Below are 18,656 nucleotides of genomic sequence, written 5' to 3'. Positions count from 1 at the left end.
AAATAAATGAAGATGATTAATTTGAGACATGAATCAACTTAGATGAAATTAAATGAAATGAGATCAGATGCTATGGGAAAAACAATTCGTTTATCAAACCATAGATATTTTTTGTGGTACAATTTTTCCTTATTAGGAAAGGCAAGGGGATCTAAACCCATAAAGCCTCAACCCATACATAATACATCTAATCAGTTTAGCTCCGACACGGTTTGTGCATTAGCCAGCGTCAAGTAATAAGATTTTTATAATTCGCCGTTTTAAATAATTACAGTTTATAAATAATAAAATACGAAGTATGGAGGGTAGAGGTAAGGAGAACCGCGCGGACTCACAAGAGGTCCTACCACCAGTACTCACAAGAGGTACCCAGTTCGCCATATCGGTGACATCGGCCATAACATATCTGAGTGTAGTATATTTAGTACAATCGACCTCGTTAAGGTATATAGGCAAATTCCTGTTGCGCCTGATATCTATCTGTAAAACCACCATCATAACACCCTTCGGACTATAAGAATTTAATTACATGACTTTTGGTCTGCGCAACGCGGGCCAAACGTTTCAAAGAGTTATAGACGAAGTTGTCCAAGGTTTCGACTTTTGCTTTGCGTACGTTGACGACATATTAGTGTGTTCCCGTGATGCTCTTCAGCATGCTGCACACCTTCGTACTCTTTTCAAGCGATTTGACGATTACGGAATCGTTATCAACCCCGCAAAATGTGTGTTTGGTGCTCCTGAGGTTACTTTTCTCGGAAACAGAATATCCGCTGACGAAACACAACCACAATCAGAGCGCATTCAAGTTCTAAAACATTTTCTTTCACCACAGACCGTACAAGGACTCCGTCGTTTCTTTGGGATGGTTAATTATTATCGCCGATTTCTGCGCAATGCGGCCAAGTTACAAGCACCGCTAGTCAACGCGATCGTGGCCGCCCGAGGTAAAGCCTTCGTCAAACAGAACGCGTACTTAGCGCCGCGTTATAGCGTTGCGTTCTTTCATGTCACACAAATTAACTTGTCCGACGCTCCTTGACGCAACGCATTCGCCAAATCATAGCGCCTTTCGATAGCAGTGTGAAAATTTAAAAGTATTAAGATGTCGAATGATTCAGATGTGGGAGAATTGTTACTTTTATATGCTCTATCACGATCACAGAAAAAAAGAGTATGGGTGCACGACATTAATAAGAAGAGAAATGATTTAGGAGAATATCATCGGTTGTGTCGCGAGCTTGCATCACATGAAGATCGTTTTTTTACATACTTTCGTATGTCTCAAGTTTTATTCGAAGAACTACATGACCTGCTCATCCCTAAAATAAGCAAATGCACTACAAACTGGAGGACGCCTATTTCTACAAGAGAAAGACTTGTAATCTGTCTAAGGTAAGAAATATTTATTTTTTTAAATACATGTTTATTGCGTTATCATTTTGAAAATCAATTGAAGATGTCGATGCTCCAAAATTAGTCACATGTAGAATAGGCACTTCATAGGCGACGGAGTCTTCAGTACTTATAATAGAACAATGTGGTGAATTGCTCAATATCTGAACGTCTGAACGTTCTTGCAGTTCCTCTGCTTCTATGCTTGCAAATAACTTGGCTAGTTCTACCTTGGCTTTTATCTGCTTTTGTTTGGAGAAACTTTTAAATGTTTGGGCATAACTTTGGAATAGGTGGTCTATGGCATCATACTCTTGGTTTTTTCTATTTTGTAAAAAAATTATAACTTTATCCATCTCACTGTCAGTTTTTTTTTTTTTTTTAGTTCGTGAACAATTTATAGAGTTTGCATGAGGCGTCCCTGGCGGAGGTATCTCTGGCGAGCGTGTCTGTGGTGGAGATGTCTCTGATTGAGGCGTCTCTAGTAATTGTATCTCTGGCGATGGAGTTTCTATATCTGACGATGGTTCCGGTGTAGGTTCTCGAACGTTTGAAGATCGTGCTCGATCTGTCAGAGTTGAATCAAGGAAATGTAACTGGGAAGCCCAAGGCCATTTTTGAAATTTTTTTGCAGCTTGTCCTGTAGTACCTGCAACTTCTTTTTTGTATCTCATGTAGTTGTCTCTCAAGCTCTTCCATTTTTTTCTGGCGGATTCACCTGTAAAATAATCTAACTGTATTTGTTTCAGGTACTTAGCTACGGGTGATTCACACCAAACCATAGCCTTCTCCTTCCGAGTAGGTCGTTCAACTGTTGGTGGTATTGTGAAAGAAGTCTGTAAAGAAATTTGGAATACATTACAACCAGAATATATGCCATCGCCTACTGAAGAGACATGGATACAATCAGAGAAAGGTTATAGGGAAACCTGGAACTTCCCGAATTGTGTCGGTAGTATCGATGGAAAACATATCGCTATAAAGTGTCCCAAAAATAGTGGATCAGAATATTTTTGCTACAAGAAGTTTTTTTCTGTAGTTCTTCTTGCTATAGTTGATCCATGTTATAAATTCACCGTCATCGAGGTAGGTAGTTACGGGAGTCATAGTGATAGTAGCATATTCGAGAACTCAATGTTTTATCGCCAATATTGTTAAAGTTAGTATCAAAATAATTTTCTTTAACATACTAGTAGCGACATCTACTATTTGGCACACCTCATCATAATTGTCTATTATAAGAATAAAATACAGTTAGTCTGTGAACAACCTCAGAGCATGTTTTATTATTATCCATGGAAAATCTCTGCTACCAGATAAACCTCTTTCAGGCACCGAGGAGCCCGTTCCTCATGTATTTATTGGCGATGAAGGTTTTGCTTTAAAAACGTATTTGATGCGTCCTTTCCCAAGAGCTTCAGCCACACAAGACGAAAGAAAAACAAAGTTTAATAAAAGACTTTGCAGGGCACGTCGGGTGGTTGAAAATGCGTTTGGGATATTAGCACAAAAATGGCGCATTTTTTTACGCCCTATTGATTGTGACGTAGACACAGGAATTGATGTTATTAAAGCTGCAGGTTGTTAACATAATTACTTACGAACAAAACAAGAAACAGCAATTTCATCTCCAGAGTTGGAAGACGAAAGCGAACCTATACGTGCTCTAATAACTCATCGTCCTACAAATAGAAGATCAACGACTGCAGCATTCGAAACTCGTGAAAAATTTGTGTCTTATTTTAATCAATAAACAATTTTTTTTCACATTACTTACCAGTTTCATTAATCTCTTTTCCGATTTGTTCCCACAATTTTATCTTAATTGTTACATTTTTATAAGAAATATCCTTCGTATTGTATAAGCATGGGTATTTCCTAACTAATTCTATTAATTTCTCAGACATTATCCAGTATTTTAACACACAGTCACTCGGACGCTACAATAAAATTTGTAAACAATTACAACGCCTGACGTCAAAGCGTCCTAACGCCGCGACAGAGCGTTGCGTGCGTGCGTACTGCTAGCGCTGGCGCTCTGTTTGACAGTATATAACCATTGTAGTACAACACATCTCGGCGTCATAGGGCGGCGCTAGTTAGCGCTCTGACGCGCGCTAATTACGCGTTCTGTTTGACGAAGGCTTAAAGGTCTCACACCGATCACTTGGACACCTGAGCTCGAGGAATGCTTTAATGCCTGTAAAGATAGCTAGTTATCAGAAGCTCTGTTTGGCACACCCTGCGCCTAACGCTGAGCTAGGGCTTTTCACTGACGCTCCCAGTTCTCACGTTGGTGCCTGCCTTCAGCAGAAAGTCGGTGATGCTTGGCAACCCCTGGGTTTCTTTAGTAAAAAGCTGAATCCCCGACAGTGCCAGTGGCCAGCATACCACCGAGAACTTCTTGCAGTATATGAGAATGTGCAACATTATCGACACTTCTTAGCCGCCACAGTACGTAACGATTTATACGCACCATAAACCATTAGTTTATGCGTTCTCGCAATGTCGCGAAAGGCTTCCTCCGGTACAGTTAAATCAACTGTCTTTTATTTCGCAGTTTACCACGGACATTGTCCATATAAAAGGGGTGGACAATACGGTGACGGACGCCATGTCCCGCATCGAAGCTGTTAGTTTTGAAACTGACCATTCTGCTCTCTCCGCTTGCCAAAAACTTGACGACGAATTGAAAAAATATCGTAACGATGGGAATTCTTCTCTAAAACTAGAGAACGTCTTAGTTCCTGGTACAAACACTGTTTTGTTCTGCGACATGTCCATTGGGCGACCACGCCCATTTGTATCGGAACCTATGCGAAAGAAGGTTTTTGCTCAGCTACATAATCTTAGCCACCCTGGTACTAGATCAACCATTCGATTGATCTCAGACCGTTTCGTGTGGCCTGGCATTGCCAAAGATTGCCATTATTGGTGCCAAACCTGCGTTGCTTGCCAGCGAAGTAAGGTGACGCGGCATATAAAATCTCCTCTTCGACACATCTACAGCCCTACGTCTCGGCTCAAGCATGTCCATTTTGACATCATTGGCCCTCTCCCATCTTGTTCTGGCTTCCAATACTGCCTGACTGCTGTGGATCGCTACACTCGATGGCCAGAAGTTTAGCCTATGCACGGAATAACAGCAGAAGAAGTGGCGAGCACCTTTGTAGCCGGCTGGATTGCTCGATTCGAAGTTCCTGCTGTCATCACAACCGACCAGGGACGACAGTTCGAGTCGGACCTTTTCAGATGTCTTACTAATTTATGTGGTACTAAACGTATACTAAAGCTGCTACGCATTCCTTGGACAGCTATGAGAACCAATGTCTCCATCCTCGAAGAGCTGAAGGTCACCAAGCGCCTGTTGACTACGTGCCAGGAAAAGATCCGGAGTTTCTTTGGGCACATAATGCGATCCCCATTGCACAGCCTGGAGAAACTCATCATTCTAGAGGAAGAGGTGGCGTGGAAGAGGAAGAGAGGCGCGCTAGAGGAAGAGCGTCAGCTAGATTCACAGCATTGAGGGAACGACCAGAAAGAAGAAACGTATACGCAGCACTAGTTACCAACCTTGTACTAATGGGCTCGTGGAGCGCATGCATAGACAATTAAATGCCTCTCTGGTGTGTTACGATGATCCGTGGTTGAATGCATTACCTTTGGTCTTGTTAGGAATGCGTTCTGCTTTTAAAGAAGACCTACAAGTAACAGTAGCGGAATTGCTTTACGGAGAAACATTAACGCTTCCAGGGGAACTGTTAGTACCTCTCGGTCCTTCTGGCTTCGAGAACCCGACGGATTTTGTCGTAAAGTTAAGACAGCGTATGTCCGAATTGCGTCCCACTCCGTGTTCCTCACACACTAAACCACCACCTTTCATATTCAAAAATCTTTCCACCGCTTCCCATGTCATGCTCAGGGAGGATTCGGTTAGACGTTCAATGCAACCACCTTACTCTGGTCCTCATAGAGTTATATCTAGAGCCGAGGATGGAAAAACGTGGTCGATTGAAATAAAAGGGAAACAGGTGACGGTCAGTGTCGACAGAATTAAGTCAGCTTTCGTCGAACATTCTTTAGTAGATCTCGTTCCGGGACCAACACCGCGGGTTTCTGTGCCTCAAACGGTGCAACCGGATGCCACTGATGTCCCATCATGTAAACTCGTGCCTTCGGCACCTCTAACTGCTGCTCCTACGCATACACCTCAATATACCACCCGGTCAGGTCGCAGAGTCCACTTCTCCAAACCTTTTGACCTATGATCATTTTTCTCTTTTTCTGCGGATTCTCCTTCTCCGTAGGGGGCTGGTGTGGCGTTTATGAACGCACATTTTTATGATGCGTAAGCCGGAACGCACGAGAGGGGAAAAAGAAAATAGTCTGTGACACGGGACCTTTTTTTACCGCCGAAAATTTAAAAACGAAAAATAAAATATAATGAGTATGTATAACTAATTTAATATAAGACATTAGAATTGTTCATGCCGCTACAACAATAAAACTCCTATTGTTTCAACTGTGGTGCTAATTACATAAAACACAATTTTACGGCGAAATAAAGAAGGGCCTCTATATGGACTCCCTCAAGGTGATAGAACTGAGAATAATCTGGTCAGGTATTTAAAATAACATTATTTTATGATTTGGTATTTTATGATTTTATGACTGGTGGTAGGACCTCTTGGAGTCCACACGGGTAGGTACCACCACCCCGCCGTGAAGCAGTAATGCGTTTCGGTTCGAAGGGTGGGGTAGCCGTTGTAACTATACTGAGACCTTAGAACTTATATCTCAATATGGATGGTGCATTTACGTTGTAGATGTCTATGGGCTCCAGTAACCACTTAACATCAGGTGGGCTGTGAGCTCGTACATCCATATAAGCAATAAAAAAAATTAAAAAAAAAATTGGTGTTTGTCAATCTAAGTGCAACAAACTATTAATGTAGCATGTGTGCATCGAGTGTCTGTGGTGCCGTTTTTTAGAATGCAGAGAGATTAAGAGCCATTCCAGAATTACCAAAACGGGTGATCGGTGGTTCAACCGAGTATTTGCCAATAACGGCCCGAACGCCTTCGAGGAGGGCCTAACTGCAGTTGCTTCGCAAATACGCCTATTCCTGGATTGGTATTATAACCCGCTCAAAAGAACTGTCGAGTAACTCCCATAGCGTGCTGACGCTATGGGCTAGATGTCATCTCGGACTCTGAGGAGTACCTACTTATAATCTCATTTCTATTTCTTTACATTTATAGGCATAATACTAAAAATTGCGCATTTTGACTACTTAACTAAAAATAATGTTATTGTACAATTCAGAATCTGGTTCCATAAATAATAATGGTCTACAAATAACTATCAGTACTAATAGTAGTAAGTAAAATAATAATGATAGTAATAATATATATAGTTTAAAACTTTTAAAAAATATGCTGCAATAGCAAGCCGAATTACACCTTCTCAAACAATAGATGAAGAAGTTGCGCTAAATTTCCCTATTTTTCTTAAAGTTTAATTAGTAGTAATTTGCGGAAAATTTTATAATTCACTTGTTGTAAATTCATTTTTATATTTTATGAATAAATATATATAATTAAGATGTTAAACTCATTAACATGCATGCATATATGTGAGAATGAAGTTCTGTTGGGATCTTTGATTTTACTCACACACAATTTCTTCACGGTATTTGTCTATGAGTTTTCTCTTTGTCCTAGACCATCTTTGCAACAGCAAATAATCACAATAATCAAAACTAAAATCTCGTAGTACGCAGAATCGATTCTTGTGCCACGTATTGACTAAAGCGCGTAAGACTCCCCGCGCACTAGGCAGCCTGGCTGCGGCAGCCAGACGATTATAAATATAGCGTTGTATGGGAGCCCACGCACATAAGCAGCCCGGAACTCTTGGCTGCGGCAGCCAATACAACGCGCCTGTTGCAAGGCAGCCAATTGGCTGCGCGCAGCCAGAGCGAGTGTTGGCGAATGTATGTGGCTACTGTCAGTCCCTGCGCACTTGCTGTAGCAGCTAAAGCATATTTGTTTTGCCAAATGTTAGTCATATGACACAGCATGCTTGTACAATCTCTTGTATTTAAAAAAACCGGTCTGGGTATGTATGAACATTTTTAAAATAGTTATAAAATAAGCCTTTTTAATGCCGTCAAATATTTCGGTTGCCGCATCCTGACTGCGCAGCGAGGCTGCCTAGTGCGTGGGGAGCCTTACACTCAAAGGATTCCCTAAAAAACCGACAGCAGAGGGGAGCACTCGCAGCGCGCAACAAACCACTCGTTGCTAGCTGCGAGCGCCTTGTTCCCGTACTGACTGCATGAAAGTTCGCTTTGTAACATGTTACATTACACCCTGTAATGCTGGTCAGTACCCATCTTAAAGGCACATACAGTGCCGGCGGGTATTCATGCCGCCGGACTTGCCGCACAAACGACCCATCGGGCACCGGGGTGTGCCGGCGTCTGTTCGTTCCTGGCATTCGAGCGGTAGTGGTGTGCGGTTTGTTTAATAAGTATAAAACAAATTAAAATGTCCTTTAATTGGGACGACGAAGCTGTTATGCTATTAATTGAAAAAAATCATGAAAATGATATTTTATGGAATCCCAGAAATGCAGATTATGAGAACAGAAATAAACGAACGGACGGCGGCTTGTATAAGCCGGCTGCATAGCCGCTAATCGGCATAAATCTGGCGCGCGGCTCTGTCGCCGGCACAGTGTGTCGGAATCTTTACACATAGTCACAAAAGGTAATCAAGTCGATGCCATCAGAGTACTTTCCGCAGGCCTCGTTTGAAGAAGCACATGTGCACATGAGCATAGTAGTTTTTCGAAACATTTTAATGATTATTTTTGGTAAGTATGTACTAGAATAAGACTAGAATATCGCCTCCCAACTTGACTAGAGATGCAGTCAAGGTACCTACAAATTTTATTGTATTTTATTTAGTGGCTTCACCACCAATAAAATCGGAACGACTGATTGCTTCGTGGCAGAAATAAGCAGGTCGGTTACAACCGACCTGCTTATTTCTCTTTTACAAAAGCTTTTACAAAAGCTCATCTAGGCTCAATACATTCTACCTACTACCTACCCTCAATACATGTGTTTAACAAAAGTTCTTTAATTTAAAGATATCTCCCCCTCATTCACTCTACCGCCCAGACCAAACCAAAGGACTTTAAAAAAAACAAAAGAACCCAATAACGTTTACTTTAAATATACATTTCCTGTAATTTTATGCATCATACACAAAAAACACTAAGTTAGTCTATCGCAATTCATTGTGCTCTTAAAGCTCATAAAAACAAAACATAGGTACATTACGTAGATTAAAAATGTTTTTAGGTTAAAAGCAGAATGAATTGTAAGTAGGATCTGAACTATTGCATCAGGAAATTTAATGTGGCACCTAATTAATAGCATCACCTGATGACAAATGACTATCTTCCACCATATTGTAATGTGGATACAAAGACAGGTAATCTTTGGCAAATTTTATTACTTCTAAACATTAGTTTGGTACAGTAAAGTTCTAAACACGCAATCATGTTTAAGCATGTCTAAGTAAAAGTGACAGAAGTAAATAAATTACAAGAAAATATTTACGGTTTTATGCAATATAACAAATAAAAAATCACGATTTTATTTATCTCTGCGTCTAAACTACTACGAATTATCTCACGGTCCGTCTGTTATGTGGTCACCGGAGCTCACAGTACGAATACCGCAACCAACCGAGATCAAAACCTGAATTGTAGCTTTTAGTACTGTTAAAAAACCTGTCGCTTTTACCTTGTTCAGACTTTACTGAAATACGACTAACATCGTGCAATAAAATAAAACTCTTTAATATTTACATTTATACATGGCGGTATTCGTATCTACAATTTACATTTCATTGAATTTAAATACATAGCTGCAAATTTTAAATATGAAAATACTTTTAGGCTATAAAAATTACAAAACGAAAACCGGCCCGTAACAAATCACAGACTCGAACTCTATTTGTACAGCCATACCGCAACATACATATTTTTTGTGGTTTGCTTAGGTTGAAAACCTTAATAAAGTCGGTTAAAAACTATTGTCAAAAGAGTACCTGTTTTTTATGCTACGTTTATACCAATCGTAATATTTTAAAGGTTAAATTTATAGTCTGCATTATGCACGTATTCAATGCATCCCACATCTGAATACTTGTTTTTAAAAATTTCACAAGCTTTATAAATCTTGTTTAATAATAATTTTAGCTAAAATCTAAAAAAAAAGAACCAATATTAAAACTGGATTTTTTTAAAAATAATAAAATGGCAATGTAAAAACATTAACAAAATGATAAAAATTATAGGTACCTATGTGTCATAATAATTATTCTTAAAAATTAAATAACAAAAATTTCACTCATGATTTTAATTAAAATAAATTGCCTCTGGAAAACCCACGTATTCCTAACCGTGCACCTAGCAGGAACAAATGTAATGAGGCATAATTGTTGTTATTGTGAAATATGCTTCACATTTTATGATAAGAGTCAAAATCAAGAGTGAAAATTAATAAAGGAATGATTTTATTTTCAAACATTTATAACTAATTGTTATCTTAAAACTTATGAAGTTATTGTGAAGTTCGATTAAACTTCCATGTGACATAATGTTTAGGTATATTATTAGAATAACGATCAGCACAGATTGGATGGTCACCCTGTGTGGCTAATTCAGACACACATTTTCATGGAAAAAAAGTATGCAAAAGGCAAAGAAAATATTGATTTCTGAATATTTACTTTTCATTTCATGTGATCACGTAAAATCGCGTTTAAAAAAAATGCGGTTTCTTCAAGGGAAGATACTTAAATGGATAAACTTTAAAAAGCTAACCTTTTTTAAACACAAAACCTAATCCAATTTGTTAGGGCCATTACACAATTGCATGAAATATTGGTGTATATTTTTACAAGAAATGCTTCCTTAACCATATCGAGATTTATAATCTTCACTTTTGGGAGTTTTCTCCCATCCTAAGGGTCACTCTAGTACTTTAGAATGGAAATGTCACTAATTGTTTTCCTGAAAAAAAACTAACTGATTCACTATATTAAGTTTAGACCTATCTGGGAATACTTAACCCATGGTTTCATGTCAGCAAGTTTAGATTTAAATGGTTGTGAATTAAGGACATAAAGAAATTATATCTCCTTCAACACTGTAATAGTATAGATGAGTAATTAAAAATTTTTTTTTGTTGTTTTATCAGATAGTTACACAATGTTTTTTTACATTGTCAAAAGTAAAGCAGTATTTTAAATCGACACAGTTCATTTCTATTTTAATTTTAAAAAGTTAGTTTTTTGATTAATTTTAAATACCATATTTGGGCATCTCTAATTTACCATCAAAACTCAACACAACATGTGAATCCTGCTGAAGTTAATACATGTGAAGTCATTATGAAGTTTGCCCTGGACTAGCAACTATTTTAATTTATAAACCTACTTGACAAGTTTGTGATACAGACTTATTTATTATGCACATCCCCGAGCTTCTATTACCTTATAACCTAATGAACTTAATATTGTTGCTATGAAAAAAAATTATTTTTATATTTTTCAACCGTTGAAAATGAGCCATTGAATATATATCTACAAATATCACATGAAATTGAATAAATTCGGGCGCTTACATTAAGAGAACACATCTATTGGTCTTGGCGATAGTGTCGCTAAATGTGTTGGGCTTGCTAGGGGATCACTCAATTGAGATTCATTCCTCTTCGCTTCTAAAGTTGCCTGTTTTACGGCTTCTTTGTATGGTCCACGTTTTTTCTTATTGAAATGTAGCTGAAATAATAAAATTTGTAGGTTGTCAAATATTTTCACTCTTAATGTTTAATTTAAAAGTAAAACAAGTCATACAGAGCATGGAGCCAAGAAAGTTTATGGTAAATTTATTAAGAGAAGTGAATTAATTACACATTTCTTTGAATTTAATCATGTAGATTAATGGAAGTAAATGTGAAGAATGTATAGGGTCCATTTAAAGTTAATTTATATTAGTATTATTTTGATATAAAACTCAAATCACACCTTATAATCCTCTAAAAAGGGGCTCAGACTATCGCATGGCATTAATGATGATGTAGTGGATGCAAACCAAGCTACATGTGCTCTGGATGCAGATGTGACACTAAGAACTCTGCCAGGCCACCATGGGAACCCAATTACCTTGCCCCATACTATATCCCCAGGTGAAATCCTAAATAATCTACTACCCACCCCCTCTGTAGATGTCGGAGGAAATTCTGGTACAGTTTCACTCTCCCATTCATCAGACCCACTCTCGGTAACTTCATTTTCTCCACATTTCTCATAAGAGTTACTGCTCAGTCTTCGTAGATTTATTGATAGCTTCTGATTCATACAGTGGTCTTTAATATTTCGAAAGTAATCTATACTCTTGCTTTCATTGCATTTGCTTGTGTTTTCATCACCTTTCTTTTGTGCTTTGTACTTCTTTTTATGTTTGACTCTGTGTTTATGTTTCTTTTCTAAATTATCTGATCTAGAAGGGCTGTTTGAGACACTGTTCCTTGGTGATAAAGCTCCCATATGTTTTGATGATTGTGGTGTTTTCTCACTGCCTTTTCGTGCTTGTTTTTTGGCTTTCCTAAGTGCTTTTTTAGCAGCTTTTAATTCTGGTTTTGTCATATCACATGAGACTCCAGAATCTTCATTGAAATCACCAGATAGGGGTGGTATTTTTACAACAGTACCTTCACCTTCACCAAAACAAATTTTTAATGTTTTAGCATTTGAAAACATAGAGGTGAATGATACTTCATTATCATCCTTGGGATCTTGGATATCTACATTGGAAACACTAACGAATGTTACTTCTTGTGTTGTATGTACCCTGCTCTCGTTTTTTAATTTATTAGTTTGTTTTTCACTAGCCTTTGAACTTTTGCTGGTACTTTTGACAGAGCTCGCGATCTCGCTAGGTTCTAGACGCGATAGTTTCGGTATGAGCATGCTGCCCTTGAGATATTTATTCTGCGATTTTGACGATTCAGAATGACAGCCTTCGTCATCGTCTAATTTGCGTTTTTTAGACACGTCTACGTTTTCATTGTTTTCGTTACATATCCCCTTGCAATTAGAACATAAGACTTTTCTCGGCCGTAATCTTACGGTCATCTTTTGCCTCGCCTGTGCTTTGCCCTTTGACATTGGTCTTTTCGGTAGATCGCCGTTTTCCCCAGCATAATCAGGATCCTGATACAGGAACCTTTGACTAACGGAATGCAGTTTATCTTTTCCATCGGTGGGTAGATCTCGTTTAGAGAAGGCTGGATGTAGACTGTATACCCCAAAAGGTAAGTTACTGCAAAAATACGAATAATAAAACGCAATTTCGAAGTTTTATCAAAAAAAAATCGATTTTGTAAGAACGTTCTATCATTAATATCTACCTTTTGGAGGAATCGAGGAGCACACCTTGAAATTTTTTATCGTCAGTGCAATAAGACACAACTAATAAATCTGCTAAAGCCTCTTCCACATTTACTAAGATTTTAGAATTCTTTTCAATCGTCATATCGGCTGTTAGAACGACAGCCGCCATATTTTAAGGGCTGCCACCAAAAAAAAATACCGTTGGCAGTTCCTAGTTGTTTTCATTCATTTATTTATATTGAACACGAAATTTTTCCACAAAAGATGGGCTCAATCGCACCTAAGTTTTCTTCCAGAAGATAGGTTATAGACGACAGAAGAGCGTAGAACAAAAGAAAAGCAAAACTAAAGCTAAAAGACAGAACATGATACAAATATCGGAACGTCGATATTCACTCCATTATTCTTTATTTTTTATTTTTTATTGCTTAGATGCGTGGACGAGCTCACAGCCCACCTGATATTAAGTGGTTACTGGAGCCCATAGACATCTACAACGTAAATGCACCACCCACCTTGAGATATAAGTTCTAAGATCTCAGTATAGTTACAACGGCTGCCCCACCCTTCAAACCGAAACGCATTACTGCTTCACGGCAGAAATAGGCGGGGCGGTGGTACCTACCCGTGCGGACTCACAAGAGGTCCTACCACCAGTAAAAATTCTCTACTTTATTCTCCACTAATAGGAATTGATATACACCGAAAGTTAATAGGAATGTTCGGGATCACACTGCCGTACGGAAAAAGGAGGAATTACACGGTAGGTTTTATCGGGTTCTTACATGGCATATTGTAGGCCAACACTCGATAAGGCTTCAGTAAGCTTTTTGGGGCAATCTGGTCACCGTCATCGTCGAACCCGTCGCTTACGACGAAGGGCTCGACGAGTAAATTAACTCTCAGACCCAGCCCACTGAGTTTCTCGCCGTATCTTCTCAGTGGGTCGCGTTTCCGATCCGGTGGTAGATTCTGCGAAGCACGGCTCTTGCTAGGGTTCGTGTTAGCAACGTCATCAGGTTTGAGCCCCGTGAGCTCACCTACTAGTTAGGGTTACGCTGGAATAGCCTCTCAAGGCTACCAGCTTAGGTAGGAAAAAAAAAGCTAGAATTATTCATCAACAAATCGCACTGACATATTGTTTGGTTGATTCTGCTGTAGCCATGGAGTTAATAAGTTAAAATACTAACTCTATGGCTGTAGCTTATTAGTAATATAATAGTATTACTACATAGTATAAAACAAAGTCGCTTTCTCTGTCCCTATATCTGTCTGTCCCTATGTATGCTTAAATCTTTAAAACTACGCAACGGATTTTGATGCGTTTTTTTTAATAGATAGAGTGATTGAAGAGGAAGGTTTATATGTATAATAACATCCATTAAATAGTGGAGAAATCAATAATAAATTACAGTTTCCGAAGCGAAGCGAGGGCGAGTCGCTAGTTAATAATAATCAGTTCTTGAAAATGACAATTTTACATTCTACTAGGATCGATCTATTTTCACGGATAGATCTATTTTCGCTACTAAGCCTGATATTGTAATTTATGATAGATAAGTCTGCATGTCGAGCAGTGTTGGTTTACATCACAATTCCACGCGAGAACCTCCTGAAAGTAGAAAAGGTTTGGCCAGGAAATTACCACATATGGAATGTAAATTTGACTACTACTGTTCCATAATTGTGTCGGTGCACGAAAGGAAAAAGTATCGACCAACACCTTATGAAATTTTCGTTCTTCAGCTGAGCTACGGACTTGATGCAGAAAGCCGTCATTCTTTATATGGCACGTCTCGTGAGGAGGTTTCTCACTCTAGAATTCTAACCACTGGCGGTCTGTGTTGTAAACACCGCCATCAGCTGCAATCTATTAAAAAAAAGTAATATGAATATAAAGTCGCTTAAAACATTGTATGTTATGGTTCTAATGAATATATTGTAAATATATCAATAAAGTTTTTTTTTTAAATCTGTCATATTTTCCTTAACTGTATGTATATTGTTACATACATATAATATAACATAATATACCAAATAAATAATATATAGGTATAACACATTAGTAGACATTTTACTAAGTGAGCAGAAATATTTCTTATTGCACCTCTTAAAAGTTCAGAATAGCAACTAGACCGTGTGTAGTGGCGAACGGAGTTCAATATTATTATCTTAATATTATTATTTTCATAAATTCGATTTCAATTCACTATTATTATTATTAAAATATTAAGTGTATTATCTATGGTTCCTTAGACGTACATCTTGTAAGTACTATTAAGAAATTGGCATAGACTTATTAACTCCATAGAAATTGGAGCAGCTATGCTTAAGTAGGTAGGTACCATGGAGTTATTAAGTACCTACCTACTAAATAACTACCTAAATACTAACTCTATGGTAGGTACCTTATGTAAGATTAGGTAGGTACCTACCTGTACACTCCGTAAGCTATACCTAGGTACCTAAGTATCTATGACATATCTTGACTGATGAGATGACTGACTGATTTATATATATTTAGTTTGTGGGTCTTCTTGCTTAAGGGAATGGGATGCCAAGAATATGCATATTGAGCGTTACTACTATGACTGAAATCTCACTGGTAGTTACATTTTTTGTTCGGTGGTTCAAAGAAAAAGGCTTTTCTAGTGTCACGACGGGTGGGCTAGCTCTGCTACAAGCGGACTACTTTTACGAGACAAGTACTATACCTCCATGTATATACCTAACACGTGTACTTATTCAACTCACGCTTACATTTATGGGATGCCTGGTGGTTGGTTATTTTTGTCGGGAAGTAGTCACGTGTCCGGTGTAAAACGAGACAGTCATCATTAAATTTGATACTTCCACTTCAGATCTCAAGTTTGATATTAGTATTTTCGTTGTGACCCATAAGCTCTGGTTACCATTCATAGTTAGAATAAATTCTATAAGATAAACGATAATAGCACTGAAGATAGGAGATAGATATAACGAAGATTTGAAGTCGTCGTGGCCCAAAAGATAAGACGACCGGTGCATTCGTATCTAGCGATACAATGGTGTTCGAATCCCGCCGGCAGGTACCAATTTTTCTTATGAAATACGTAGATACTTAACAAATGTTCACGATTGAATCCACAGTGAAAGTGTTGGATGGTTACATTTTGAAGGGATTGGGTTCTGTAGGTGATGAGGGGCTATTTAAAAACACAACTGCTTCATTATAATTATATTGCAGATTGCTTGAACACTTTTACACCATAATACAATTATTATCTTCATATTTTTTAATAAAACTATTACATGTTTTTCATGCCGTGTCTAGATGAGAAGTCATGACATTTTCTTACGAGAATACAATGATCTGTTTTTTAAACATTTAAATTAATTCCAATATTCGAAATCTAATCAAGTGTCAAGTGTTGCCTGCCATTACATTTAATATACAAACTCCAACACACCCCCTCAACACTTGCACACATTTTTCTCCGTCTATAATTTAATACCAAAAAAGAATAACGCTAACCTGACCTTCATAAATGAATTACTTTCCATACATACCTTAAAACCTCACAACCACTTACATTCCGTTACTTCCACTTAATCCCTCTCAATTCAACCAACAACTATTCATTTTACCTTTCAAACTTAATACTATCTTTAATGTCGCTACCTTTAATCCTTTCTTACTTCTCCAACTCCAATTCGATCAAAAATATACTTTCATTCAACCATACAACCATACAACCTTAACTTCCCTCTTGACTCACTATATAAAACCCTAACTATAATAGTCTAACTCCTTCTCGACTTCCTACATAAACTCTTCAAGTTTATTTAAAACTTTTAACGCCTTCTCAACCTCTTTACTTTAATAACCTTAAACGCCTTCTCAACCTCTTTACTTTAATAACCTTAAACGCCTTCTCAACCTCTTTACTTTAATAACCTTAAACGCCTTCTCAACCTCTTTACTTTAATAACCTTAAACGCCTTCTCAACCTCTTTACTTTAATAACCTTAAACGCCTTCTCAACCTCTTTAATAACCTTAAAACGCCTTCTCAACCTCTTTAATAACCTTAAAACGCCTTCTCAACCTCTTTAATAACCTTAAAACTCCTTCTCAACCTCTATAACCTTAAAACTCCTTCTCGACTCTTTAACCTTTAACTCCTTCTCGACTCTTTAACCTTTAACTCCTTCTCGACTCTTTAATCTTTAACTCCTTTATCTCCTTCTCGACCTCTATAACCTTAAACTCCTCTCACAAACCACATAACTCATAACAAATAACCTCGCTCAACTTCAACATACTCAACACTTGAATTCACATCACACATAAAACCTTACATTATTCATATAACTTTCTATTAGCTTTTATAATTTTTTCACTTCCTAAATTTTCCCACTTTTTTTACATATCCGTTCAATTATTTTAATATAACACAAACAAAATTCCTAACATCTATTATAAAACAACAATAAAACAAAACTATAAAAGAGACTCAAAAGGATTTTAAAAAACGACTGTAAATATGTTTGTATCAAATAATGTGTACTTCCTCCACGGCTAGACTATCTATTGTATTTATAGTATAATTAATAAAAAAATATATTTTTATGATCACCCCCTTAATTGTTTATGTCTGTTGAAAAAGAGCACCCCCTTAATTTTGAATTCATTGAAAACACCCCCTTACTTTATGAATTATCCTTGTCTCTTTAGTTATATCTCTTGTTGTATACATATAGCATTTAAATTTCTCTATCAATCTTATAAACTAACCCATTTCTCCCGAAACACAAGTTCACTTTTTTTAAAATGAATACACTTAAAGTCTCAAAGTTTTCCATGACCAGATTTTCATTTGTTAATGTGCTATCATTTGTTCCATTTTCATTTGTTTCTCTATATTTCGCCTTTTAACAACATCTTCTCGAACTTTACGGCATTTCTACTTCATTACACTCCATTAGTATTATTTTCTCTAATATCACCTTCTCGAACTCCACTAACTCTCCATTTCTTCCTATTTCACCTTCTCAAACTTCATTACACTCCATTAGTATTATTTATATCACCTTCTCGAACTTCATTAACTCCATATCTTCCTCTAGCACCTGCTCGAACTTCGTCGACTTCGTCTTCACGATTATCTTTATTCGTTACTTATGTTAGTGTTCTCCCTTTCATTACCTTATCTCATGCTCTTATAATAATTTTCTGTTTTGAATGGTTTTATTTTCATTAAATTCATTACATATTGGTTGCTAAGAAAAATTTTTACAAACAGTTTCGTTTCCATGGTGATGTTGTAGGCGTAGGTGATGTTTTAATCAGCAAACTATAATAAATATTACCTTATAAATTCTGGTCTGGGCCCATAACCTGTTGGATGGTTACATTTTGAAGGGATTGGGTTCTGTAGGTGATGAGGGGCTATTTAAAAACACAACTGCTTCATTATAATTATATTGCAGATTGCTTGAACACTTTTACACCATAATACAATTATTATCTTCATATTTTTTAATAAAACTATTACATGTTTTTCATGCCGTGTCTAGATGAGAAGTCATGACATTTTCTTACGAGAATACAATGATCTGTTTTTTAAACATTTAAATTAATTCCAATATTCGAAATCTAATCAAGTGTCAAGTGTTGCCTGCCATTACATTTAATATACAAACTCCAACAGAAAGAATAGCATCGTGTAATAAAAATCAAACCCGCAAAATTTACTGTGGTAGGACCTCTTGTGCGTCCGCACGGGTAGGTACAACCACCCC

At 37.4% G+C, this 18,656-nt stretch overlaps 3 protein-coding genes across 6 annotated transcripts; 1 reads left to right on the top strand and 2 right to left on the bottom strand.

Annotated features, from left to right (window-relative positions):
• The first annotated feature begins 545 nt into the window (after nucleotides 1-545).
• Nucleotides 546-3,167, top strand: LOC110386017 (uncharacterized). 3 transcript variants are annotated; one of them, XM_038019517.2, is made up of 3 exons: nucleotides 546-1,395; nucleotides 2,145-2,481; nucleotides 2,727-3,167. In XM_038019517.2, exons 1-3 carry the CDS (start codon nucleotides 1,106-1,108, stop codon nucleotides 2,778-2,780), a joined length of 681 nt encoding a protein of 226 aa, XP_037875445.1. In that variant the 5' UTR covers nucleotides 546-1,105; the 3' UTR covers nucleotides 2,781-3,167. The 3 variants fall into 3 exon arrangements, with proteins under 3 accessions (XP_037875445.1, XP_037875444.1, XP_062531258.1); XM_038019516.2 differs by having other exon boundaries at nucleotides 574-1,395; nucleotides 2,145-2,347; XM_062675274.1 differs by having other exon boundaries at nucleotides 575-1,395; nucleotides 2,145-2,311.
• LOC101741829 (uncharacterized) lies at nucleotides 1,380-3,531 on the bottom strand. The gene is made up of 2 exons (XM_021351048.3): nucleotides 3,173-3,531; nucleotides 1,380-2,113 (listed from the first exon to the last, which is right to left on the bottom strand). Exons 1-2 carry the CDS (start codon nucleotides 3,300-3,302, stop codon nucleotides 1,407-1,409), a joined length of 837 nt encoding a protein of 278 aa, XP_021206723.2. The 5' UTR covers nucleotides 3,303-3,531; the 3' UTR covers nucleotides 1,380-1,406.
• Nucleotides 3,532-8,616: 5,085 nt separating this feature from the next.
• Nucleotides 8,617-13,083, bottom strand: LOC101741590 (PWWP domain-containing protein 2A). Of its 2 annotated transcripts, none has more exons than XM_004930633.5 (3): nucleotides 12,891-13,083; nucleotides 11,695-12,802; nucleotides 8,617-11,259 (listed from the first exon to the last, which is right to left on the bottom strand). In XM_004930633.5, exons 1-3 carry the CDS (start codon nucleotides 13,040-13,042, stop codon nucleotides 11,104-11,106), a joined length of 1,416 nt encoding a protein of 471 aa, XP_004930690.1. In that variant the 5' UTR covers nucleotides 13,043-13,083; the 3' UTR covers nucleotides 8,617-11,103. The 2 variants fall into 2 exon arrangements, with proteins under 2 accessions (XP_004930690.1, XP_004930689.1); XM_004930632.5 differs by having other exon boundaries at nucleotides 11,506-12,802; nucleotides 12,891-13,082.
• Between the last annotated feature and the right edge of the window lie 5,573 nt (nucleotides 13,084-18,656).

This window comes from Bombyx mori, chromosome 23 (genome assembly GCF_030269925.1).
Source record: "Bombyx mori chromosome 23, ASM3026992v2".
Classification (NCBI taxonomy): domain Eukaryota; kingdom Metazoa; phylum Arthropoda; class Insecta; order Lepidoptera; family Bombycidae; genus Bombyx; species Bombyx mori.
This window is presented reverse-complemented; position numbering and strand designations above follow the sequence as displayed.

Bases quoted from the DNA above. Each gene is read 5' to 3' on its own strand.
- LOC101741590 (XM_004930632.5), bottom strand. From the start codon at position 13,042: ATGGCGGCTGTCGTTCTAACAGCCGATATGACGATTGAAAAGAATTCT. The intron at 12,803-12,890 runs GTAGATATTAAT...GTATTTTTGCAG, and splicing joins CTCCTCGATTCCTCCAAAAG to TAACTTACCTTTTGGGGTAT. The intron at 11,260-11,505 runs GTGTGATTTGAG...TTATTATTTCAG, and splicing joins CCTTTTTAGAGGATTATAAG to CTACATTTCAATAAGAAAAA.
- LOC101741829 (XM_021351048.3), bottom strand. From the start codon at position 3,302: ATGTCTGAGAAATTAATAGAATTAGTTAGGAAATACCCATGCTTATAC. The intron at 2,114-3,172 runs GTAAGTAATGTG...ATTATTTTACAG, and splicing joins AAAAGAGATTAATGAAACTG to GTGAATCCGCCAGAAAAAAA.
- LOC110386017 (XM_038019516.2), top strand. From the start codon at position 1,106: ATGTCGAATGATTCAGATGTGGGAGAATTGTTACTTTTATATGCTCTA. The intron at 1,396-2,144 runs GTAAGAAATATT...TATTTGTTTCAG, and splicing joins AGACTTGTAATCTGTCTAAG to GTACTTAGCTACGGGTGATT. The intron at 2,348-2,726 runs GTAGTATCGATG...AACCTCTTTCAG, and splicing joins GAACTTCCCGAATTGTGTCG to GCACCGAGGAGCCCGTTCCT.